Source organism: Bactrocera dorsalis, chromosome 3 (genome assembly GCF_023373825.1).
Source record: "Bactrocera dorsalis isolate Fly_Bdor chromosome 3, ASM2337382v1, whole genome shotgun sequence".
NCBI lineage: Eukaryota > Metazoa > Arthropoda > Insecta > Diptera > Tephritidae > Bactrocera > Bactrocera dorsalis.
In genome coordinates, this window is record NC_064305.1 from 13,607,843 (window position 1) to 13,625,845 (window position 18,003).

Genomic DNA, 18,003 nt, shown 5'->3' on the forward strand with positions numbered 1-18,003 from the left:
CACCACCAAATGACATGAAAACGTGCATTTCAATTTGCATATTTATTTCTTCAAATGATATTCGTATTACATATGTATACATATACGATAATTTGCAGTAATCTAAATAGGTTATATACTAAATCTTAAATTTGATTCATATTCTTGTATGCACTTATTTATGTGACTTTTGAATGACGTTCAAAACAAAACAAAAAAAAATTCTTATGAATTTCAATAACAAATCACTTTAATCGTTAGTGATTTGTTTGATTGTTGGCTCAACTTTGGGATAAACATTACGAACATGATACGCTCGGCAATTTAATCCCTTTCACATAACTTTAATGTTGTTTTTGGCGCAAAAAGTGGTTGCTTTGTAAGCCAAGCTTTGTAGCACTGCAAATGTTCTATGTTTAACACAATTAACAGTATTGCCAGCATGTGGAAGTGTCCACAGTTAAAAATAAAATGTCATTAAATTGTATTAACTTGGCTATAGTACATATGGAATATTAAGTTTGTCTTCTTAGTTGGATTTGTGATAAATTGTTGCTCTGCTCGCTTCTTTCAGAATACTATCAGTAAAATAAAATAGTAAAATATTGTTTAACACATATTAGCTGTTGCTTGTTTGCCTCTATCGCATTTGATTTGCTTTCCACTGGGGAATCTTATGTATGCAATTTGCGTTTATATGCGTATCTCTTACAACTCAAATAATTCCCTAGCGTGTGTCCTTGTCAAACATTAAATTTAAAAATGTTAATCTCTTTTAACTTGACTCGATTGAAGCACAAGCTTCAAAGTATTGGAAAGTATAATAATATTAATCATTTTACACACGATTTTTTTTTACAAATTAAGCAAAATGTTGTTTTTGTCTATTCTTAGGTAACTTTTTATAGAATTATGTTTAATAAAATAAAAATTATAAATTGCTTTGCTAATATTTAATATGTATGTGAGTTGAGTTGGCGCTCTATTCACGCAAATCATAACTTCTTCAAAGTTCTATTTATTCACTTGGCTTTTCCTCTGCCGTGACGGCTGGTGGCGGTATGTCGGCGGCAGCTGTTGGTGCTTGCGCTACAGCTGTAGCAGGTGCCGTTACATTTTCAACGGCTGGCGCAGGCGGTTCAGGTGTTTCCTTTGCTGGTTGGGTTACGGGTTTCTCACTTAGCTCCTTTTGTTGCACTGGCTGTAGTGGTAAATTTTCTCCTTTTGTTTCCGGCACTACTGGCTCATTCGCCGCCTTGATAGTGGGTTCGCTTTTCTGCACGTCTTCGCTATGCTTCTTGCCAGCGTTCTCTACATATTGCTCTTTGTCTTTCGCTGTTCTACTGCTTTCGGCATCTTGCGCTGTTGTGGAGTTTTCAAACAATGACGTTGTTTTAACCGTTGCTGACGAGTTGCCATCTGGTTTGTATTCCTCCAACTCTAGATCCCAATCATCTTCAGTATCTTCAGGTTTAGCACTTGATTTTGTGATGTCGCGTGCTGTATCGCGCGAGCTACGTCGGTTGCTGCCACCACGCTCACGGTCACCTCGTTCGTTGTCACGGTGATCACCGCGTTCGGAACGGTCTCGATTGCCGCCGGTAGCGCCTCTTCGGTTGCCACCAGGACCGCCGCGTCCATGCCAATCTTCGGGTACATCACGATCGCGAAAACGATTGCCACCGCCGCCAGCGGACCCACTGGCTCCAGCACCACCACGTCGCTTGAACGCGTTGCCATCTTCGCCCTCTTCATCGCTCCAGTTACCTGGCGCACCATGACCACCGATACCGCCGCGCCCACCACCACGGCCTCCACGACCACCTCTACCGCCACGACCAGGCATGTCACGATCAAATGGATTGCGTGGATTAAAGAAACCTGCAAACATTTTAATTTTTTAATAAAAATTTCAACTTTTTTGTAAAATTTTGCTGTTTAAATGGTATTCTTCTTTGATATATATATATACAAACCTTGTCTCCCCGGCCCTTGTCCTTGTCCAGGACCGCCTCCTGGTCCTCCGTGTCCGCCACGCATAAACATTGGTCCACCACCGGGTCCACCCATGCGCTGATTGAACGCGTTCGGTGGTGGTATACGCATTTGCATGAGACTTGTCGGTTGATTGAAGCGATTCTGCATATTGGGATAGAAATCGCCATTGTGATTGCCGCCCCCACGTGGGCCACCGCCGCGTGGTCCACCACGACCATCAAAGTCTGAAAATAGAAAAATTTAAATTCAATTATAGATTTCTTTTTCTTCAAGTTTTCCTATGAAATTACCATTCATAAAATCAGGACGATGTTGTGGATTGTTCATTTCATGTGGGGGCATATTCATAGGTCCAACACCACGGCCGCCTCTACCACCTTCATTGAAATTAGGTGGTCCACCAATCATGCCACCTTCGTTGAAATTAGGTGGTGCACCGGTCATACCACCCTCGTTGAAATTCGGTGGACCTCCCATGGCACCATCGTTAAAATTGGGTGGTCCGCCCATACCGGCTGATTCATTGAAGTTGGCCTGACCACCGTTTTCACGCCATCTTTTTGCAGCTTCAATTAAATCTACTTCGTCATTGGCGCCACTTCGTCCACCCCAACGACTGTTACCACCTGCTCCGCCACGATCGCGATTTCGGTCACGATTAAAGATATCGCCTGAGCCAGTTTCGGCACCGGGACCACCACTTGGTCCGCCAAACATTGGTGGTGGCTGATTGAAATTCATCGCTGGCGCATTAACTGGTGCTGGTATGTTGGCAGAACTGGGACCGTCTTCCTCATCCATTTCAATATCCATTTGATCGTCGCTGGATGATGCGTTGCCAACGGCTGGCGGGGGTACTCCGGACGACATTGCCGCTGGTGGTGGATACTGACCAGGTGGTGGCATTCCCATAGGTGGTCCCATGCCCGGTGGCGGACCACTACCACCAGCCACCTGTCCGGGTATAGGTGGAAAAGCTGGCGGCATTATACCAGTTTGCATCATCATCGGGTGTGGCGGCGGCATACCGGGCACCATATTCGGTGGCATAGGTATGCCAGATAAAGGCATCGGTCCCATGGGACCCAACATGCGTGGCGGTCCACCCATTGGAGGTGCCATTGGGAATTGAACTGCTACCATAGGCATTTTTGGAGGTGGACCACTAGTAGGTGGTGGCCCCGGTGGTGGTTGTGTAGTGTCGATGCCAAATAATAAACCAGTATTTCCCGCATTCGGACCTGGTGGTGCGCCGGTTGGCATATTGGCGGCATTCTCTGAAGCTTTTTCTTTAAGACTCTTCATGTGATTAATTTTATCCTTCACCCAGCCGGGCATGGAATCTTCATCGAACATGCCACCCTCTTCTAATGCATCAAAATCTGTATCGCCATCCAATTTAGTCCAAGGTATGTAGGTCACACCTAATTCTAGATCCCAAAAATCTTTCCATTCTTTGCTTTTGACGCCCTTACCCGCGGCCCATGAGATGGTGATAGCGCGTCCTTGTAGTTTGTGATTTTTCAGATTTTGCATAGCCTTGTGCGCATCCTGACGCCTATGCATCACTATAAATGCACAACCGCGCGGCACAATCAAATCAATGCTCACGATATCGCCATAGGCGCCGAAAGTGTCGGATAATTCCTCTTGATAAACCAGTTTTGAGAGATGTCCCACCCAAAGTGTGGTACTACATACTAGAATAATGAAAAAAATGCAAACAATCCAGAAATTAGTAAGTGAAGTAACAAAAATTTTTATAATTTATCACTAAAATGTAATTAAATACAAAAATAAATAGAAAAAGTTATTGTTGCTGACGTGCGTTTGTATTTTTGTGGGTGTCTCTCTTTTTTTAAGGAAATATTCCAACAAAAATTTTGAAATCTTCAATATTTAATGTTTAAACTGCCTAGTTATAGTTTTCTAGATCTAGTCTATTTATTTTATAGACTAGTTTTACTCAAAATGTATTAAACATATTTTGGAGCAGATCTATCGATTACTCGGTGTTTACGGCTGAGTGAAAATTTTACTATCAATTTTTACTATCATCCATTTGTAGGCTATAGGATTCTCAATTGCTTGTATAACAAAGCGTATACCGTTAAAATGAAGCTTTGACGAAAATCGAGTAAATGTTTCTGGCTAATATTTGCAAAATCTGAACAGGGCATATTAAGTTTGACATAAAGTCTGTAACAGCCAGAGGGATAAGTTCAAATTGGCTTTATATGCGAATTAGTGCCTCGCATTTTGAGTTATGGACCTGAAATTGTGTACACGTACACGTCCTTTACTCTTCAATAAGCTGTGATTTTTCGGAATCGTCGATATCGGATCACTATAGTCTATAGTTGCCATAAATACTGAACGCTCAAAATCATGTCTCATCATGGAAAACTTTTTTATTCGATAAGATATCTTCTTGAAATTTGGCATGGATAATTTTTCTAAGAAACTATATCTGCGAATTGTTCGGATCGAGCGACTATAGCATATAACTGCCATTCAAACATATCGACCAAAATCCAGCCCTAGTATGGGAAACTTTTTTATGTGATAAGACATAATTCACGAAATTTGGCATGAGGGATGGACACCAATATAATACCGAAAGAAATTTTCCAGATCGGACAAATATAGCATATAGCTTCCATACAAACTAACCTATTAAAATCACAGGCACTTGTATGGAATTTTGTGTACATATTTGTGAAGTGTATTTTAGCTACAGTGTCGTCGGAGTTAATATTTTTTTCTTCTTGTTTTTCATTAATTTCCTAATCTACTATTAGAATTATTATTTTTACTGTATCTTATCTTAAATGATAAAAATGACCAGCAACTAAATATATTATGCGAAAGATTATAAATCATTCGCCGATATTGATAGTTATCGATAAATATAGCAATCGCCTCATCACTGTTAACTTATACCGCTACAATAAATATTAATTTTATGTTTTTATAAACATAATTTTTCGCTTTTTCTCTAAGAAAAGCTGTTCGATATTTCACTATTTTGCATTCTAATCATTATTTTGATTATTAAAAATTTTAGAAAACGTCGATTTGTGAAATTTGCTCAAAACATACACAAAACACTTCAAGTTAGGAAGTCAATATAACACTAGTCGTTTAAATTTGTTTTTGTTTTTTTTTTTAACACACAAAACACACGTCAGCCAACAATAGCGATGCCAAAGAAGAGCTGAAAGGAAAAAACCAAATCATTAGTAACTGTTAGAAAACAAATTCGATTCGAAGACAAATGAAGTAATGTTGAAAATTTGAGGTTATTTAAAAAGTCTCTGCGTAGCCAATTGAAGCTCTTATAGAACTGAAAATCTTGATCAGTTGTTGTTGAGGAAGAAAATCTTGATCAGTTCTTTCGTATTGGCTTTCACGACGTTCATGTTGGTTGTTTAAAATGTCTCTGCTGAGCCATTTGATGATCTACAGATTCGAAAATCTTACTCAGTTATTTTGTATTGGCTTTTCATAACGTTGGTCTTTACAAACACAAAATAATTGAACTAAATTTAGTTAATAAAGAAAATTTAGCCAGAACGCAGTTATTGAAAGTGAGACTTTTGCGTTGAAAAAAGGTTTTACGCATAAAAAAAGAGTTCCCAAAATAGTTTTGGATTGTTCAAAAGAACTAATGGAACAATTTAAAGAGAGACTCAAAAAATTATAATATGTCTCTGGTCGCATATGAGCGATTTTCAGTAAGCTTGTACTTAACCATTGAAGAATATGCGGACATATTCGAATAAAATATTGTTTGAGAACAAGAGCAGTCTTATCAATTGAAATCGATTGAACTTCGTGTAACGAACAGTTACGAAGTGTTTTTATGACCCGACTGCATTATATGGCTTCTAAGAGCCGCAACATTAACGCAATAAAGCTGAAAATAAAAAAAATTTGCTACTGAAAGAAAAGAAGTGATAAATGTGATTTCAAACGCAGACAGATTTTATAAATATGTAAACATTATTTTAAATTTACCGCTTAAATGCTCCTTCCTGATATCTGGCAGACCTTTCCTGCGACGCTCACGCTCATGTTCACGCTCCTTCTCCTTATCCCTTACGCTGCGATCACGATCCCGATCACGCGATGAGCGACGTCGATATGAACCACGTGGTGAACGGCTGCGCGAACGGGAACGTGAACGCCGACGACGACCACGGTCGCGAGACCGCGAACGACTACGACTACGGCTGCTGCGGCGACGAGAAGACTTGTAGCGATCACGATCGTGTGTTGGCGACGGGCTGCGTGAATCGTTGCCATCCAAATTGATAACCTATGATGTGGAAGTAGGAGCGCAAAGTCAAGATATATATTTTCGTAAAAAAAAAACGAAAAGAAAACTAAAAATGAGTATAAAAGAGGTGAGAGGAGGGGGAAGAAGGTAGTGTAAGGAGAATAATGTAGGGAAAAAAGTGAAAAGGGAGGATTGTGGGAAACGAATACATTAGTTGGTTGGTTTGGGGTATTATTTAATGGATGTTTTAATTAGTTATGAGTAATGGTTCAGGGAGTTTATTATTTTTTTTTTTATGAGGGTGTTAACTTATGTGGTTTGTGGTTATGTTTTTGTGGTGGATGACATGTACGTTTTTACGCAGTTGAAATAAATAGTTTATATAAGAAAACTGTTACTTCAATAAGCAAGCCCCTTAGGTTTGGCTGTAGGGCGTGGCATAGAGTCGTGTTGACGTGTGTTTCAATTTATTCGTGTACATTTTACACGCTTACGCTTTAACGTTTTTATATTTGTTTGACGTAGTTATTTTGAGCAAATTTCACATTACTTTGTTTTTGTTTTTAACTTTTAAACGCTTAAATATTTCGTTTACATTTCGATTGATCTATTTAATTATTATTGATTCTATAACTTTTCTAAATTTAAAGTTAAACAAAAAATTGTGTAGAGTTAACTTACCAGCAATCGCTACGCAAACGTTGTTATACGTCTCACACCAAGTCCGGCAGAATTTCATCAGTTTTAAATCTTACCTTTTCAACGATTATGCGCGGGCGCATAAGCCGTTGGATGAAAATTCCGACGCCAAACGGAGTCAAAGTCAATTCAATTCGAATTTATATTTTATATGTATATAAAAGTAGATGTAATTTTTTTTAATTTTTTGGACTTTTAATCAAAAATATTACTTTTTTGTTTGCCAATTACAAATATTTACGAACTTTGCATGCTATAGCTGCTTCTTTTATTGGAAAAAATGGTTTTTTCTTCAACCGTTCGTATGGGTCATGTGTGTATGCGTTAAGCCACAAAATATATGTTTTTCAAAATTTCAAATTAGTGGTTAAAATCAGTGTGGCTACACTATTTAGCATATATTAATATAATAGACTAAGAAATTGTGCTAAATCTTTCAAACTAACATATGTTTTGGTAGTGCTGCCCGCCCTGTCCAATTTAGTTTTAGTTTACATTTTAAAGTTTTTTGGGGATAATTAAGAGTATAGCTTATTTGGACGGTTAGCGTTCATTAAGTTTTGAATTAAAATATGATATGTTTGCAAGTTGCATAGGTGACACATTTAAAGTCTCATTTTTTGCTTGGGTATAACAACATCAGGTATTGGTGCTGATTAATCGCTCAGTGATCTCGTCGAGTTTAGTTATTATTTTCAATTTAAATTTAAACAACCGCACGTCAGCACAAGTAAAACGTAGTGTTTTATGCAATTTAATGAAATTTGACTAAATTAATTTAGAATAAATTACAAAACTTTTTGCAAATTCAAAAAAAAATAATTTTTTTTTAATTAATTTAAGTTTTTAAACAATTTTTTTTTAAACGTATTGAATTTGTTTTAATATTAATAATTTAACAAATTAATTCAATTTTAATATTTTTTTTTAATATTTTTTCAAATAAATTAAAAGTTGTTTGATAAACTTTTTTTTTTTTGCATAAAAAAACTAAATTGAAATTTGTTTGATAAACTTTTTTTGCATAAAAAACTGCGTTTTATTGTGTCAAATGAGAGTTATTGTAAAGTTGAAAATTAAATAAAACATCTAAAACATTACAATAACTTAAAATTATTTACATAAAAATATATGTACCTCAATTTTTTGTTCCACCGATACGAATTCCACTTCTTTGTTGAACTCACTTGACTCAGCGGATACGACATGCCCACCAGCTTGCGTCTAAATTGTAAATATAATTGCAGAAAGAAAAAATAAAAACATAGCAAATAAATTATGTTAAAACAAGGGTATTTAATATGACAGTACCTTCAAAACATTTTGTAAATGTTTCTCAAATTCTTTCTCTTGCATACGCATTTCGTTTATTTTATATTGCTGTTCCTCTTGTTGTTTCATTTTTTGGAAATTCTGCAACGTTTGCAGTTGTAGCAAGACATTTGGATCGTTAAGTAGTTGTTGCAAGTTATTGTTCTAAAAAATTATATATAATTAATTAATTTTAGGCATACTAATTATGATAAGTAAAAAATACATATATTAAGAAAATTTTAAATGTTTTAAGGCTACCAAAGCAATATCAAATCAAATGTGGTTTCAACAGCAGCAAATGGCAACGCTAAACATGTGTGTGTGTGTTAAATTTCATACGAAAAACGAGAAAAGCGCCAAAGTTGTAAAACTATTAAAAATATGTAAAATTAACATTTTTTGAAAATCAAAAAGTTAATTTTAAATGGAAAACTACTTTTTAAGAAATTATGTGAAAATAATATTTTTTGTTCACGTAAAATCTAAATTTTTCAACTGATGACTACAAATAATAAAGTAAACAAGAAAATTGTGTCCGTTATTTTGTACGCGACAAATTATGTGTGGATATTTAGAAATTTAATTAACAGTCTAGTGGTAGACAAATGAAAATTTACATCGATTAGTTTGGATGAATGCTGCGGCGAGTTATTATCTAGACCATCGTTGTCGTCCAGTATAACCTCATGGCTGCTTTTTGTATATTTTATATAGGATTCAGTATGTTGGGATTTATTGCCACTACTGGAGATTCCACTGCCACCAGCGCCAACATTTCCAACGTTACTTGCACTTCGTCCACTACCGCCACCAGCTCCGCTATCAATTAGCCGAGCATATTCGTGTGCATCTCTATCTGATCGTGAATCACGCAAATCGCGCGACTCACGCATTTCACGTAATTCACGCGGCTCACGCGGCTCACGCATTTCTCGTGTTTCGCGTAGTTCTCGAGTTTCACGTATTTCCCGCAAATCGCGCGATTCTCGCATTTCGCGTGTAGCTTTAGTGGAACCAGTTGTTGTTGCTGATGCGCTATGACGCTTGAGATATTGTTGCATATGTTCCAACTGACGCAATGTACTGTTATCAAGCATATTTTGCGCTTTTTCATGACATATTGTCTATATAGTGCATTGTTTATTTATTTTTTGTTTGGTTTGTTAAATTTGATTGATATGTTTAGGCAGTTTGTTAGTATGCATGTACAGAAAGATAAAATCACAGTTTAAAAAAATTGTGAATTTGTGCTTCTAATAAACTTTATTAAGGTTTTGTAATTGTAAAACTTACCGTAATTTCTGGCATGCCACCATGCTTATCATCGTTGGATCCCGTTGCATTCATACTAATATCCATAGAGGTAGACGATAGATTTAGGCCATTTGCACCACCCGATGCAATATCATTTAAATTACTTCCAGTCATGTTTGGTCCACCAGTACCACCACTTGGTGGCAATTGGTAAATTGGATGATTTGGATCGGCTAAATCGAAAATTGGCTGTATAACTTCGGGGGCAAATACATTGTTCTTTTGCCATAGATTAAGCACACGTATAATGCGGCTTTTATCATCAGGTGCGCAGCGAAAAAGATTCGCAAATGTTTCCTTAATGTTACGGGCGAAGCGTGGCGCGAATACATCTTTTTCGGGACCAAATTGATGGCGTGACTGGCGAACAATTGAATCAATGACGTAAAGTCCGGGAACTTTATATTCGGGTTTACATTTGAGTATGAACTTCTCAACACTCTGAACGACGTGCTTGTAGAACTTGATGGCGCGCATCGCCGATTTAGTGATGGCGGCCATTTTGGCCTTGGAAATAGGCGGCTTCTGATCATAGAGGCTAGAAAGCTGTAATAATCGAAAAATTAATTAAGTTATAAATATGTATAGTTCTAAAATGAAAGCTATAATCTATTTTGATTTATTATGTATTTAAGAATATCTGTAATTATAAAACTAAAAAGCCTACAACAGGTTTGGGTTTACAGAGGTTAATAAAAATTTTGCAACTGGAAGTACTTATACAAACATTTAATAGATTTTTCAAAATTTCGGCGGTATGAATATATGATAATACACTATATAAGTATATTGAAAACAGTCTACGAAATTTTTATGCATCGTGAAAATGTATCGAAATTTTTTGCATATACCTTTAATTGATACAATTTATATGATGAGAGAAATAGATTAAAGGAAAATACTGAATTAACTTCATAGGCCAGCATAAAAATTTGAGAAGTTTGAATTCTATGTGTTACATTTGATTGACAACCACGCTGACATTTTTGTTTTCCAAGGGTGGAATGGAATGCAAGTAGTTCTATGACAATTGGCGGAATATGCAATGGCTCCGAACAATAGCGTAGCAATTAGCGTTGACTAAAAATTCGACTTTTACATACTTGCTAGCGCAAAATAATGCATTAGAAGTCACTATTAAAATTTAGTATGAATTATTTCACAAAAAAGAAATTGTGAGCTAAAAAAATTCACATTAGCTTCATTACCGCAGTGTCGCAAATTTCGGAACACAGCTTTGTGCGCCGACAATCCTTTTCAATTTATTGTTTTCGGAAACCACAATTTTTCCACTTTTAAAATCACACCAAGATTCTGAAAGCACTTTTTTATATTTTCCTGCGCTACTTACCTCATTATTAAAGGCGACGACGTTTTCCATTTCGCACGAGCACGATACACCGATGAGCCACTGCCAAATTTTTTCTTGGTTACTTCCTCGAAGAATTGCACTCACTTCATAACACTCTTTGCACTAATAAACTAAACAACTTAGTGCCTAGTACGCGTTTTTCACCCAGTTTCCTGTAAAACTTCACTAAATTTGTGAATTATTTTCAACAAATTCGCGTTAAATTTTTTGTGCGGCTAAAATTTCGGCTAAATTTACACACACACAATTTCAGGGAAACTGAAAAGCAAAATGGCGATTCTTTAATTTTCTTTTAACGACCGTTTTGACATTTGCTAACTTTTATTTGACTGCAGGTGACGCGCTATGAAAGAATTTCAGGGATGCATTTTAAGAATATACAGTCCAAAAATTTTATTTCATAATATATGGAGAGACAAAATATATGAAAATATATATTTGGGTAAGTCAAAATCTTTTATTTATGTATCGACAAGTTTAAATATATAAAAATGGTGACGACTTATAATTAATATAACAGTTTATACGTAATTGGTTTATCTACATACTTAAGTATCACTATGATTATTATGATTTAGACTTAATATGACAATATATGATTAATCTATTTGGGAATAAAACCAAATTGAAGAAAAAAGAATAAATGATACATTTACGTTTTTTCAAAACGTTTTATTTAATAAAAAGACTTAAAAAATAACAATTATCTACATTACGTTTCGTTAACAGCGACATCCAACGCAGAAATTGCCACCGCTAACAATTATGTGACGTCAACATAACCTTATGATTTTAGCGAAATTTCTCACGCAACCATTGTTAATACGGTGCAACGTAAAAATTGTCAACAAATTAAAGAAAATGATAAACAAACAACTGCCATATACACATATATGCGTAAAATAAATAATAAATTGTGTAGAATTTGCAGAAAAGTATATTTTAACTACAACACCGTGACACTATTGTTTACTGAACATGACTGGCCATCGAGCATTGGAAGATTCGGACATGGCATTAATTGAACGTGTAAAAATGACACCTTCACTGTACGATCCTAGAAACTTAGATTTTCGTCTCGCCTATCGTAAAGAGCAAGAGTGGGAAGTAGTTGGTGCCATGATAGGGATGACAGCAACAGAGGCAAGACGACGTTGGACTTGTCTACGCGATCGTTATTCACGTGAGCTAAAACAATTGCGTTTGCATCCGGAGAAGAATGAGTATGGTAATAGTCCTTTTTTCCGCCAAATGGATTTCCTACGCAAATTTGTGCGAAAGCGAAGGTTTCTATGATTTGCTATTTAGTTAACACAATTTTTTTTATATTTTATAATTTTTATATCTAAGAAATCGTCGACGCAATGGATATGTTGAATATGAATATCAAAGTACTGAAGAACAAAAGGTAAACAAAGATGGGCCAAATTTGCATAAAAACGACGAAGAAGAGGACTACAGTTTAGAAAACTATGATGAACAATCCGAAACTTATGATGGCAAAATTGATGAAAACACCATGGAATCGGATTATCCTGAATTTGTTGATGGTAATTTCTTTTTTTTTTTGGAATATTACTAAATATTATTGCTCTTTGCTAATAATAAATTTGCTTAGTGGACGCAGGTGAAGATGTTTATGAGGAGTGTGTAGAAACGCCTATTACTGAAACAAATGCAAAACAACATACACTTAATCACACCAGTATCGAAGTTAACTCAAAACAAATGATTGCACCGATCACATCAACAGCTGCGCTGCCTCATAATACAAACCGTGCAATACATACGCTGTCCAAAAATCAATTACAACAGCAAATGGTGATAAAGACAAGCCCAGCTATTGCATCGCAAGCAACACAATATAAACAAACGCGTAATTTATATGCTAACCCACAGGCAAGACCTCAACAACCAAATTTTCAAAACCAGTTAGACACCAATGTGTATTCAAATGTGACAGTTCCGGAAACGGAAGATGATCTTTTCGGTAAATCAATAGCCGTGTACTTAAAGCAATTGTCCCGTCGTCACAAAATTAAAGCACAAGTCGAAATGTTTCAAATACTGGAAAAGTACATTGAACTAGAAGAGAGTGAAAAAGTCCGAATATCAGTAAAAGCAGCGAATATTAACAATGGCTAGAAGCCATGAACTAGTTACATTATTTTTCTTTAATTGAAAATGAAATATATATGCGTGTGTACTTCCATTGCACATAAGCAACTTAAGTAAAGTTTCTAAAACGCATTTTTAAATATTTTTTGTTTTGAATCTACAATTTCTTTACGTATCGCTTATTCTATGCATATTTAAGTTGAATTAAGTGAAAATGTAAAAAATAGATTAAGATTTATGTATATATTGAAAAAATAAACTTATTTTTACTTCCAAGAAGACGTATACCTGTTAAAATCCGTAAAATATATGCCAGGTCTCTGTCAAGTGTTTGGTAATGTCACTTTATGAATATACTTTAATGCCGCGAGGAAATATATTTGTACAGCAGCATTATTCAAGTTATTTATGCATAAGTACTAAATAAAAATCATTTTTATAATTAAATATTATTTCAATTATATTCCAATAGCAAATGTTTAAGCGTTCTTTAAAGGTAAATAATGCAACTTACAAAAACAAAAATAACCTTATATAATATTCTAGTATAGCACACTTCTTTTGTGGCAACAATTATTGTTTTGTAGTAAATAATTATTTTCCACGCTTTTCTATATCCTCTAATGCCTTCATCATTTCTCTATCTCTTTTTTCGCGCACATCTTTTATGGCTTTTTGTATCTCTTCCCGGTGACCTAAACTCTCTGGTGGATATAGCTCGCGTCTTGTCTTAGTCACCCATTCCTCAAAGTAAGCCGGTTGATTGAAGATGTGAAACATGGCCACGGGAAAGGACATGTACAAAGTCATTTTAAAAACTTCCAATTGCCAGCTACCCATTTTTGCACTTTTCTTTAACAATCAATATATTAACGAGCAAAAATTACACTAAAATTACAAAGCAATAGAAAATTGTTAAAATTGATCAGCTGTTTATGGAGCACAAAACAACTATTTTGGGAAATTTTCGCAGCCGACGGCACTGCCAACTATGTAAAATAATTGGGATATTTAAGAGTTTTTTCTTAAAGACGTCACAATGAAACTTCAAACGCTAAAGTAGAGAACGTGTATTACGTTTTTTCTTCCCTCAAATAAGCTCAGGAAGAAGTAACGGTATTTAATACTCGCAATTTCGTTTTCATATTTGCTATGTACCGTTAATATAAAATTTCAGGTTTTCAATACTTCAACTGTTTTCTAACGGGTTAAATGTAATGTTACGTCAAGCCAATATTCATTCTCCAGTCATTTCAGAAAATTTTCTCAGAATTTTTTTCAAAACTCCTATTTTGCTCAAATACATTTACGAAATACTTAAACATCCTTTTAATTGACTACAAATACCTACTATATATTTTGCTATAAATACGGGAAAGAATGGCCAAAGTTTATCGCCAATACTTTGCCGGCTTGGCATCGGCTGGTGGTGCACTTGCATGTGGCGCAACAATAGGCTGGTCCTCGCCGGTGCAAGACGAATTTACCGGCGAAAATGATTACGGCATAACCTTTTCCACCAAGGAATACGCCTGGACGGGCTCTCTAATGACTTTGGGTGCAGCCTTTGTCTGCTTTCCCGTTGGTGTGCTCATAACGACCATCGGCCCGAAATGGACTATGATGCTTATGGTTATACTGTTCGAGATCGGCTGGGCACTGTTGATATTTGCGCAAAATCAAATGATGATATACGCAGCACGCTTTTTGACCGGCATGGCAGGCGGTTCCTTCTGCGTTTGTGCACCCATGTATTGTACGGCGATTTCACAGAAGGAGGTACGCGGCATTATCGGCAGCTTCTTCCAGCTGCTCATCACCAATGGTGTTTTGTTTGCATTCGTCTTTGGTGGCTTCACAAAAGCCTTCATGTTCAGTATCATTTGTAGCATACCGCCACTCGTTTTCGCTGTCATATTTATATTTTGTCCAGATTCACCGATTTTCTTAATAAAGAAAGATCGCATGGAAGCGGCACAGAAATCAATGGAATGGTTGCGTGGCAAAGATTACGACTTCAGCGCCGAGTTTAACGAAATGAAGGCCGACAATGCTAAACTCAAGGAGAATTCCGGGAATTTGGGTAAGGCACTATGCCGCAGAGTCACGCTCAAAGCTTTAGGTCTGTCCATATCACTGATGGTACTACAACAATTTTCCGGCATCAATGCGGTAATCTTCTATTCTTCAAGCATTTTCAAGTCTACAGCCGGCGGTTTGGAGCCACGTTTTAGCACAATGATTATAGGCGTAATGTTGGTGGCAGCCACAGTTGTTTCACTGTTCATTATCGACAGATATGGTCGCGTACCGCTCTTATTATTATCATCCGTTTTTCAAGTGATCTCCATCGCTGGCTTATCGATATACTTCTTTATGAAAGACAATGATGAAGAGTCTGTGGAAGGCTTGGGTTGGTTGCCACTGCTTAGCATTTGCATATATATCTTAATGTTTTCCGTCGGCTTCGGTCCGGTACCATGGGTCTTCATGGCTGAGGTCTTCACCGAGGATGTTAAGGGTATTGCCGGTTCGATATCGGCCACCACTAATTGGCTGTGCGCTTTTATTGTCACTCAAGTATTCCCAATTCTAAATGAGTCAATTGGTGGCGGTGCGTGCTTTGCGATTTTCGCTATTATTTCCGCTGTGGGCGGTGTTTATATTTACTTCTGCGTACTGGAGACGAAGGGAAAAACTTTTGCTGAAATTCAAGCCGAATTGGAAGGAAAGAAGGATTAAGCGGCAAAAGCAGAAGAAAGGATTTGAGTATATATCAATTTTTAAACACAAAAATCAAATATTATTTATCGCCATGTGAATAAGTACCTTCGTATGATTTGTAAATTCCCGCTCTATTGGCAAAATACATTCATATATTTTGGACTTTTTTTTTATAAATATGTTGATTTAATTCGTAAAAACTATTGTAGATCTCGAGCACTCGTCCCTATTGACATTGAACTTGGACAGTGGATTTTCACAAAGCTTCTCTTGAGTCGAATTTTTCAGAAGCAAAATTATTCGGCAGATATCGGAACATGTTGTATTGGTTTTGTGGATGGTACGAACTTTAAGGTGGATGCATAAGAACCTCTCAATCAGACTCTTAGGGCTTTTGAGCAGTCACTATTGATGTCTGTGGCCTGAAATTGTCCCGTTAAAACGCAATTCCTCTACTATTGGCCAGGTCGCTTCTGAGCAATTGCTTCGTTCTTCGTTGGAGGTCCGACGCAAGAGTTTGTCGGTAGAAGAACGGCTGATATCAGATGATTCCCTATCAATCCCATTTTCCTCACCGTAAACCCTGGCTTGCTACCGTTTGCGCCGGATCACTGCGATTCCACCACGACTGTTTTCGCTTGACGTTGTCTTGGCTTGGCGAACCATTTCAGCTACTAAGATCTGTGCAGTTGTAAGATCCTTCTGGTTCGAAGTAGCACGCAAAAGCTCTAGTGAGCTCTTGGTTCTTAGTAAGGCTAGCCTTTCAAAGCAGCACGGGAGCCTGTCATAACACGTTTGACTGGCCACTTTCCAATCGGAGTTCCGAAGGTAAGGTCAAAGAACTTACCGGATGTCGGTTGTGGAAGTTGCTTGGAAACAGACGAGCTAGAGTTCCTATAACACTTCCTTCTTGACTAGGGATCAAGGCTAAAATACCTTTTAACATTCAGGAGAACTTACGAGAATAGAAATAAAACGTTTGGTGGGTCCATAGTACTTTGTCTGGTCCTGTCGTAATTTTCTGGTTTCATAAAAGACCGTCTTTAGTCGTCCTAGTATGAGCCTAATTTTTATGATCAGCTCTAGTATCAAACCTAACCAAAACAGCCTTTCAATCGTCTCACTAGTATCTAATCAGCTCTTCAACATTTTTCCTGTTTTCCTTTTCCACAAATAATTTCAACTTCCCCGGTATTTCTTAACCTCCAATTTCGCATAATTTATTGGCTTAGTAACAGTAAAATTATGAATTTAGCATGAGAAGACTGTAACTCACGAAACAATAACACATACATAAATAATTTGGGTCGATGAGCTGAGCAGCATTTCAACGTCAATTCGTCGACGGTTTCAAGCACACAATCGATCGGCTCAGTTCATCAAAGGATTGATTTTGAAATACTAACAGGCCCAACGACCTGAATTTAGAGAAACATTTCAGCGCACATTTACAGAACTTAAGCGTCAGCTACTCTCCAAGCTAATATAAAACCGTTAAGTTGCTAGACCTTGCCGCGTCAATTGGTTATGAAACCAGCCAATGCGCCAGCTAGTCGCCTCCGGATAGTTGTATTTGCGATCTGGTGAATGCTCGTAGCGCAACGCTAGGTAGGCGCCGCGTTGTCCACTCTTCAGCAGTTCACGCTCATTGTCCGGCACGGTCTTCATGGGTCCCTTAAATGTGCCCATGAATTTCGATTCATCTTTGGAGAGATCGTAAGCGAAGTCATTGGATTGCGGCTTTGCTTGGCGTACACGCGGTCCCGATGTAATGAACGAACGAAAGAGTGAGGTGCGGCCGTTGACCGCGGCGTTTGCGTTGAAGCGCCTGTCGCCAAAGGCATTGCTGTTGTACGTGTTGGTGCAACTTTTGCTGGTCTTACTGCCGTTGTTGTTGTCGTAACAGCGTCGGCTGCTGCAGGAGCTGATGCTGCTCGACGTTGAGTTGATGGACCGGGTGGTGGATGCGCCGAAACTGGTTGAGGAACGTGTGTTTTTATGCTTGGCTGTGGTTTGAGCCGTCAAGTTGGTTGTTGTGTTTGGACTTTTCAATTTTGTCGCCATCTCAAATGTGCAAATAAACGATACGTTAAGCTAGTCTACAGCGAAAAAATTCATAAAATAAACTGAGTGACTTTTGATAATAGGAAAAGTAAATATTCGAATTTAACACATAAAATTGAATTTATACACAGTGATGATT

The 18,003-nt window shown here is 37.1% G+C and overlaps 5 protein-coding genes across 7 annotated transcripts; 2 read left to right on the forward strand and 3 right to left on the reverse strand.

Moving 5' to 3' along the window:
* Nucleotides 1-23: 23 nt before the first annotated feature.
* Nucleotides 24-11,213, reverse strand: LOC105225079 (SR-related and CTD-associated factor 4). Of its 2 annotated transcripts, XM_011203414.4 has the most exons (9): nucleotides 10,938-11,210; nucleotides 9,566-10,132; nucleotides 8,890-9,396; nucleotides 8,270-8,434; nucleotides 8,096-8,182; nucleotides 5,998-6,298; nucleotides 2,268-3,677; nucleotides 1,956-2,201; nucleotides 24-1,860 (listed from the first exon to the last, which is right to left on the reverse strand). In XM_011203414.4, exons 1-9 carry the CDS (start codon nucleotides 10,965-10,967, stop codon nucleotides 998-1,000), a joined length of 4,176 nt encoding a protein of 1,391 aa, XP_011201716.1. In that variant the 5' UTR covers nucleotides 10,968-11,210; the 3' UTR covers nucleotides 24-997. The 2 variants fall into 2 exon arrangements, with proteins under 2 accessions (XP_011201716.1, XP_011201717.1); XM_011203415.4 differs by lacking the exon at nucleotides 8,890-9,396 and having other exon boundaries at nucleotides 10,938-11,213.
* A 95-nt stretch (nucleotides 11,214-11,308) lies between these two features.
* Nucleotides 11,309-13,355, forward strand: LOC105225080 (uncharacterized). Of its 2 annotated transcripts, XM_011203417.4 has the most exons (4): nucleotides 11,309-11,400; nucleotides 11,688-12,244; nucleotides 12,309-12,508; nucleotides 12,586-13,355. In XM_011203417.4, the coding sequence occupies exons 2-4, from the start codon at nucleotides 11,937-11,939 to the stop codon at nucleotides 13,101-13,103; spliced, it is 1,026 nt and encodes a 341-aa protein (XP_011201719.1). In that variant the 5' UTR covers nucleotides 11,309-11,400; nucleotides 11,688-11,936; the 3' UTR covers nucleotides 13,104-13,355. The 2 variants fall into 2 exon arrangements, with proteins under 2 accessions (XP_011201719.1, XP_011201718.1); XM_011203416.4 differs by lacking the exon at nucleotides 11,309-11,400 and having other exon boundaries at nucleotides 11,687-12,244; nucleotides 12,577-13,355.
* A 154-nt stretch (nucleotides 13,356-13,509) lies between these two features.
* On the reverse strand, nucleotides 13,510-14,029 carry LOC105225081 (protein PET100 homolog, mitochondrial). The gene has a single exon (XM_011203418.4). It carries the CDS (start codon nucleotides 13,914-13,916, stop codon nucleotides 13,671-13,673), a length of 246 nt encoding a protein of 81 aa, XP_011201720.1. The 5' UTR covers nucleotides 13,917-14,029; the 3' UTR covers nucleotides 13,510-13,670.
* A 287-nt stretch (nucleotides 14,030-14,316) lies between these two features.
* On the forward strand, nucleotides 14,317-15,955 carry LOC105225082 (facilitated trehalose transporter Tret1). The gene has a single exon (XM_011203419.4). The coding sequence runs from the start codon at nucleotides 14,457-14,459 to the stop codon at nucleotides 15,816-15,818; it is 1,362 nt and encodes a 453-aa protein (XP_011201721.1). The 5' UTR covers nucleotides 14,317-14,456; the 3' UTR covers nucleotides 15,819-15,955.
* A 1,037-nt stretch (nucleotides 15,956-16,992) lies between these two features.
* LOC105225084 (uncharacterized) lies at nucleotides 16,993-17,962 on the reverse strand. Its single transcript, XM_011203420.3, has one exon. It carries the CDS (start codon nucleotides 17,862-17,864, stop codon nucleotides 17,295-17,297), a length of 570 nt encoding a protein of 189 aa, XP_011201722.1. The 5' UTR covers nucleotides 17,865-17,962; the 3' UTR covers nucleotides 16,993-17,294.
* Nucleotides 17,963-18,003: the final 41 nt, after the last annotated feature.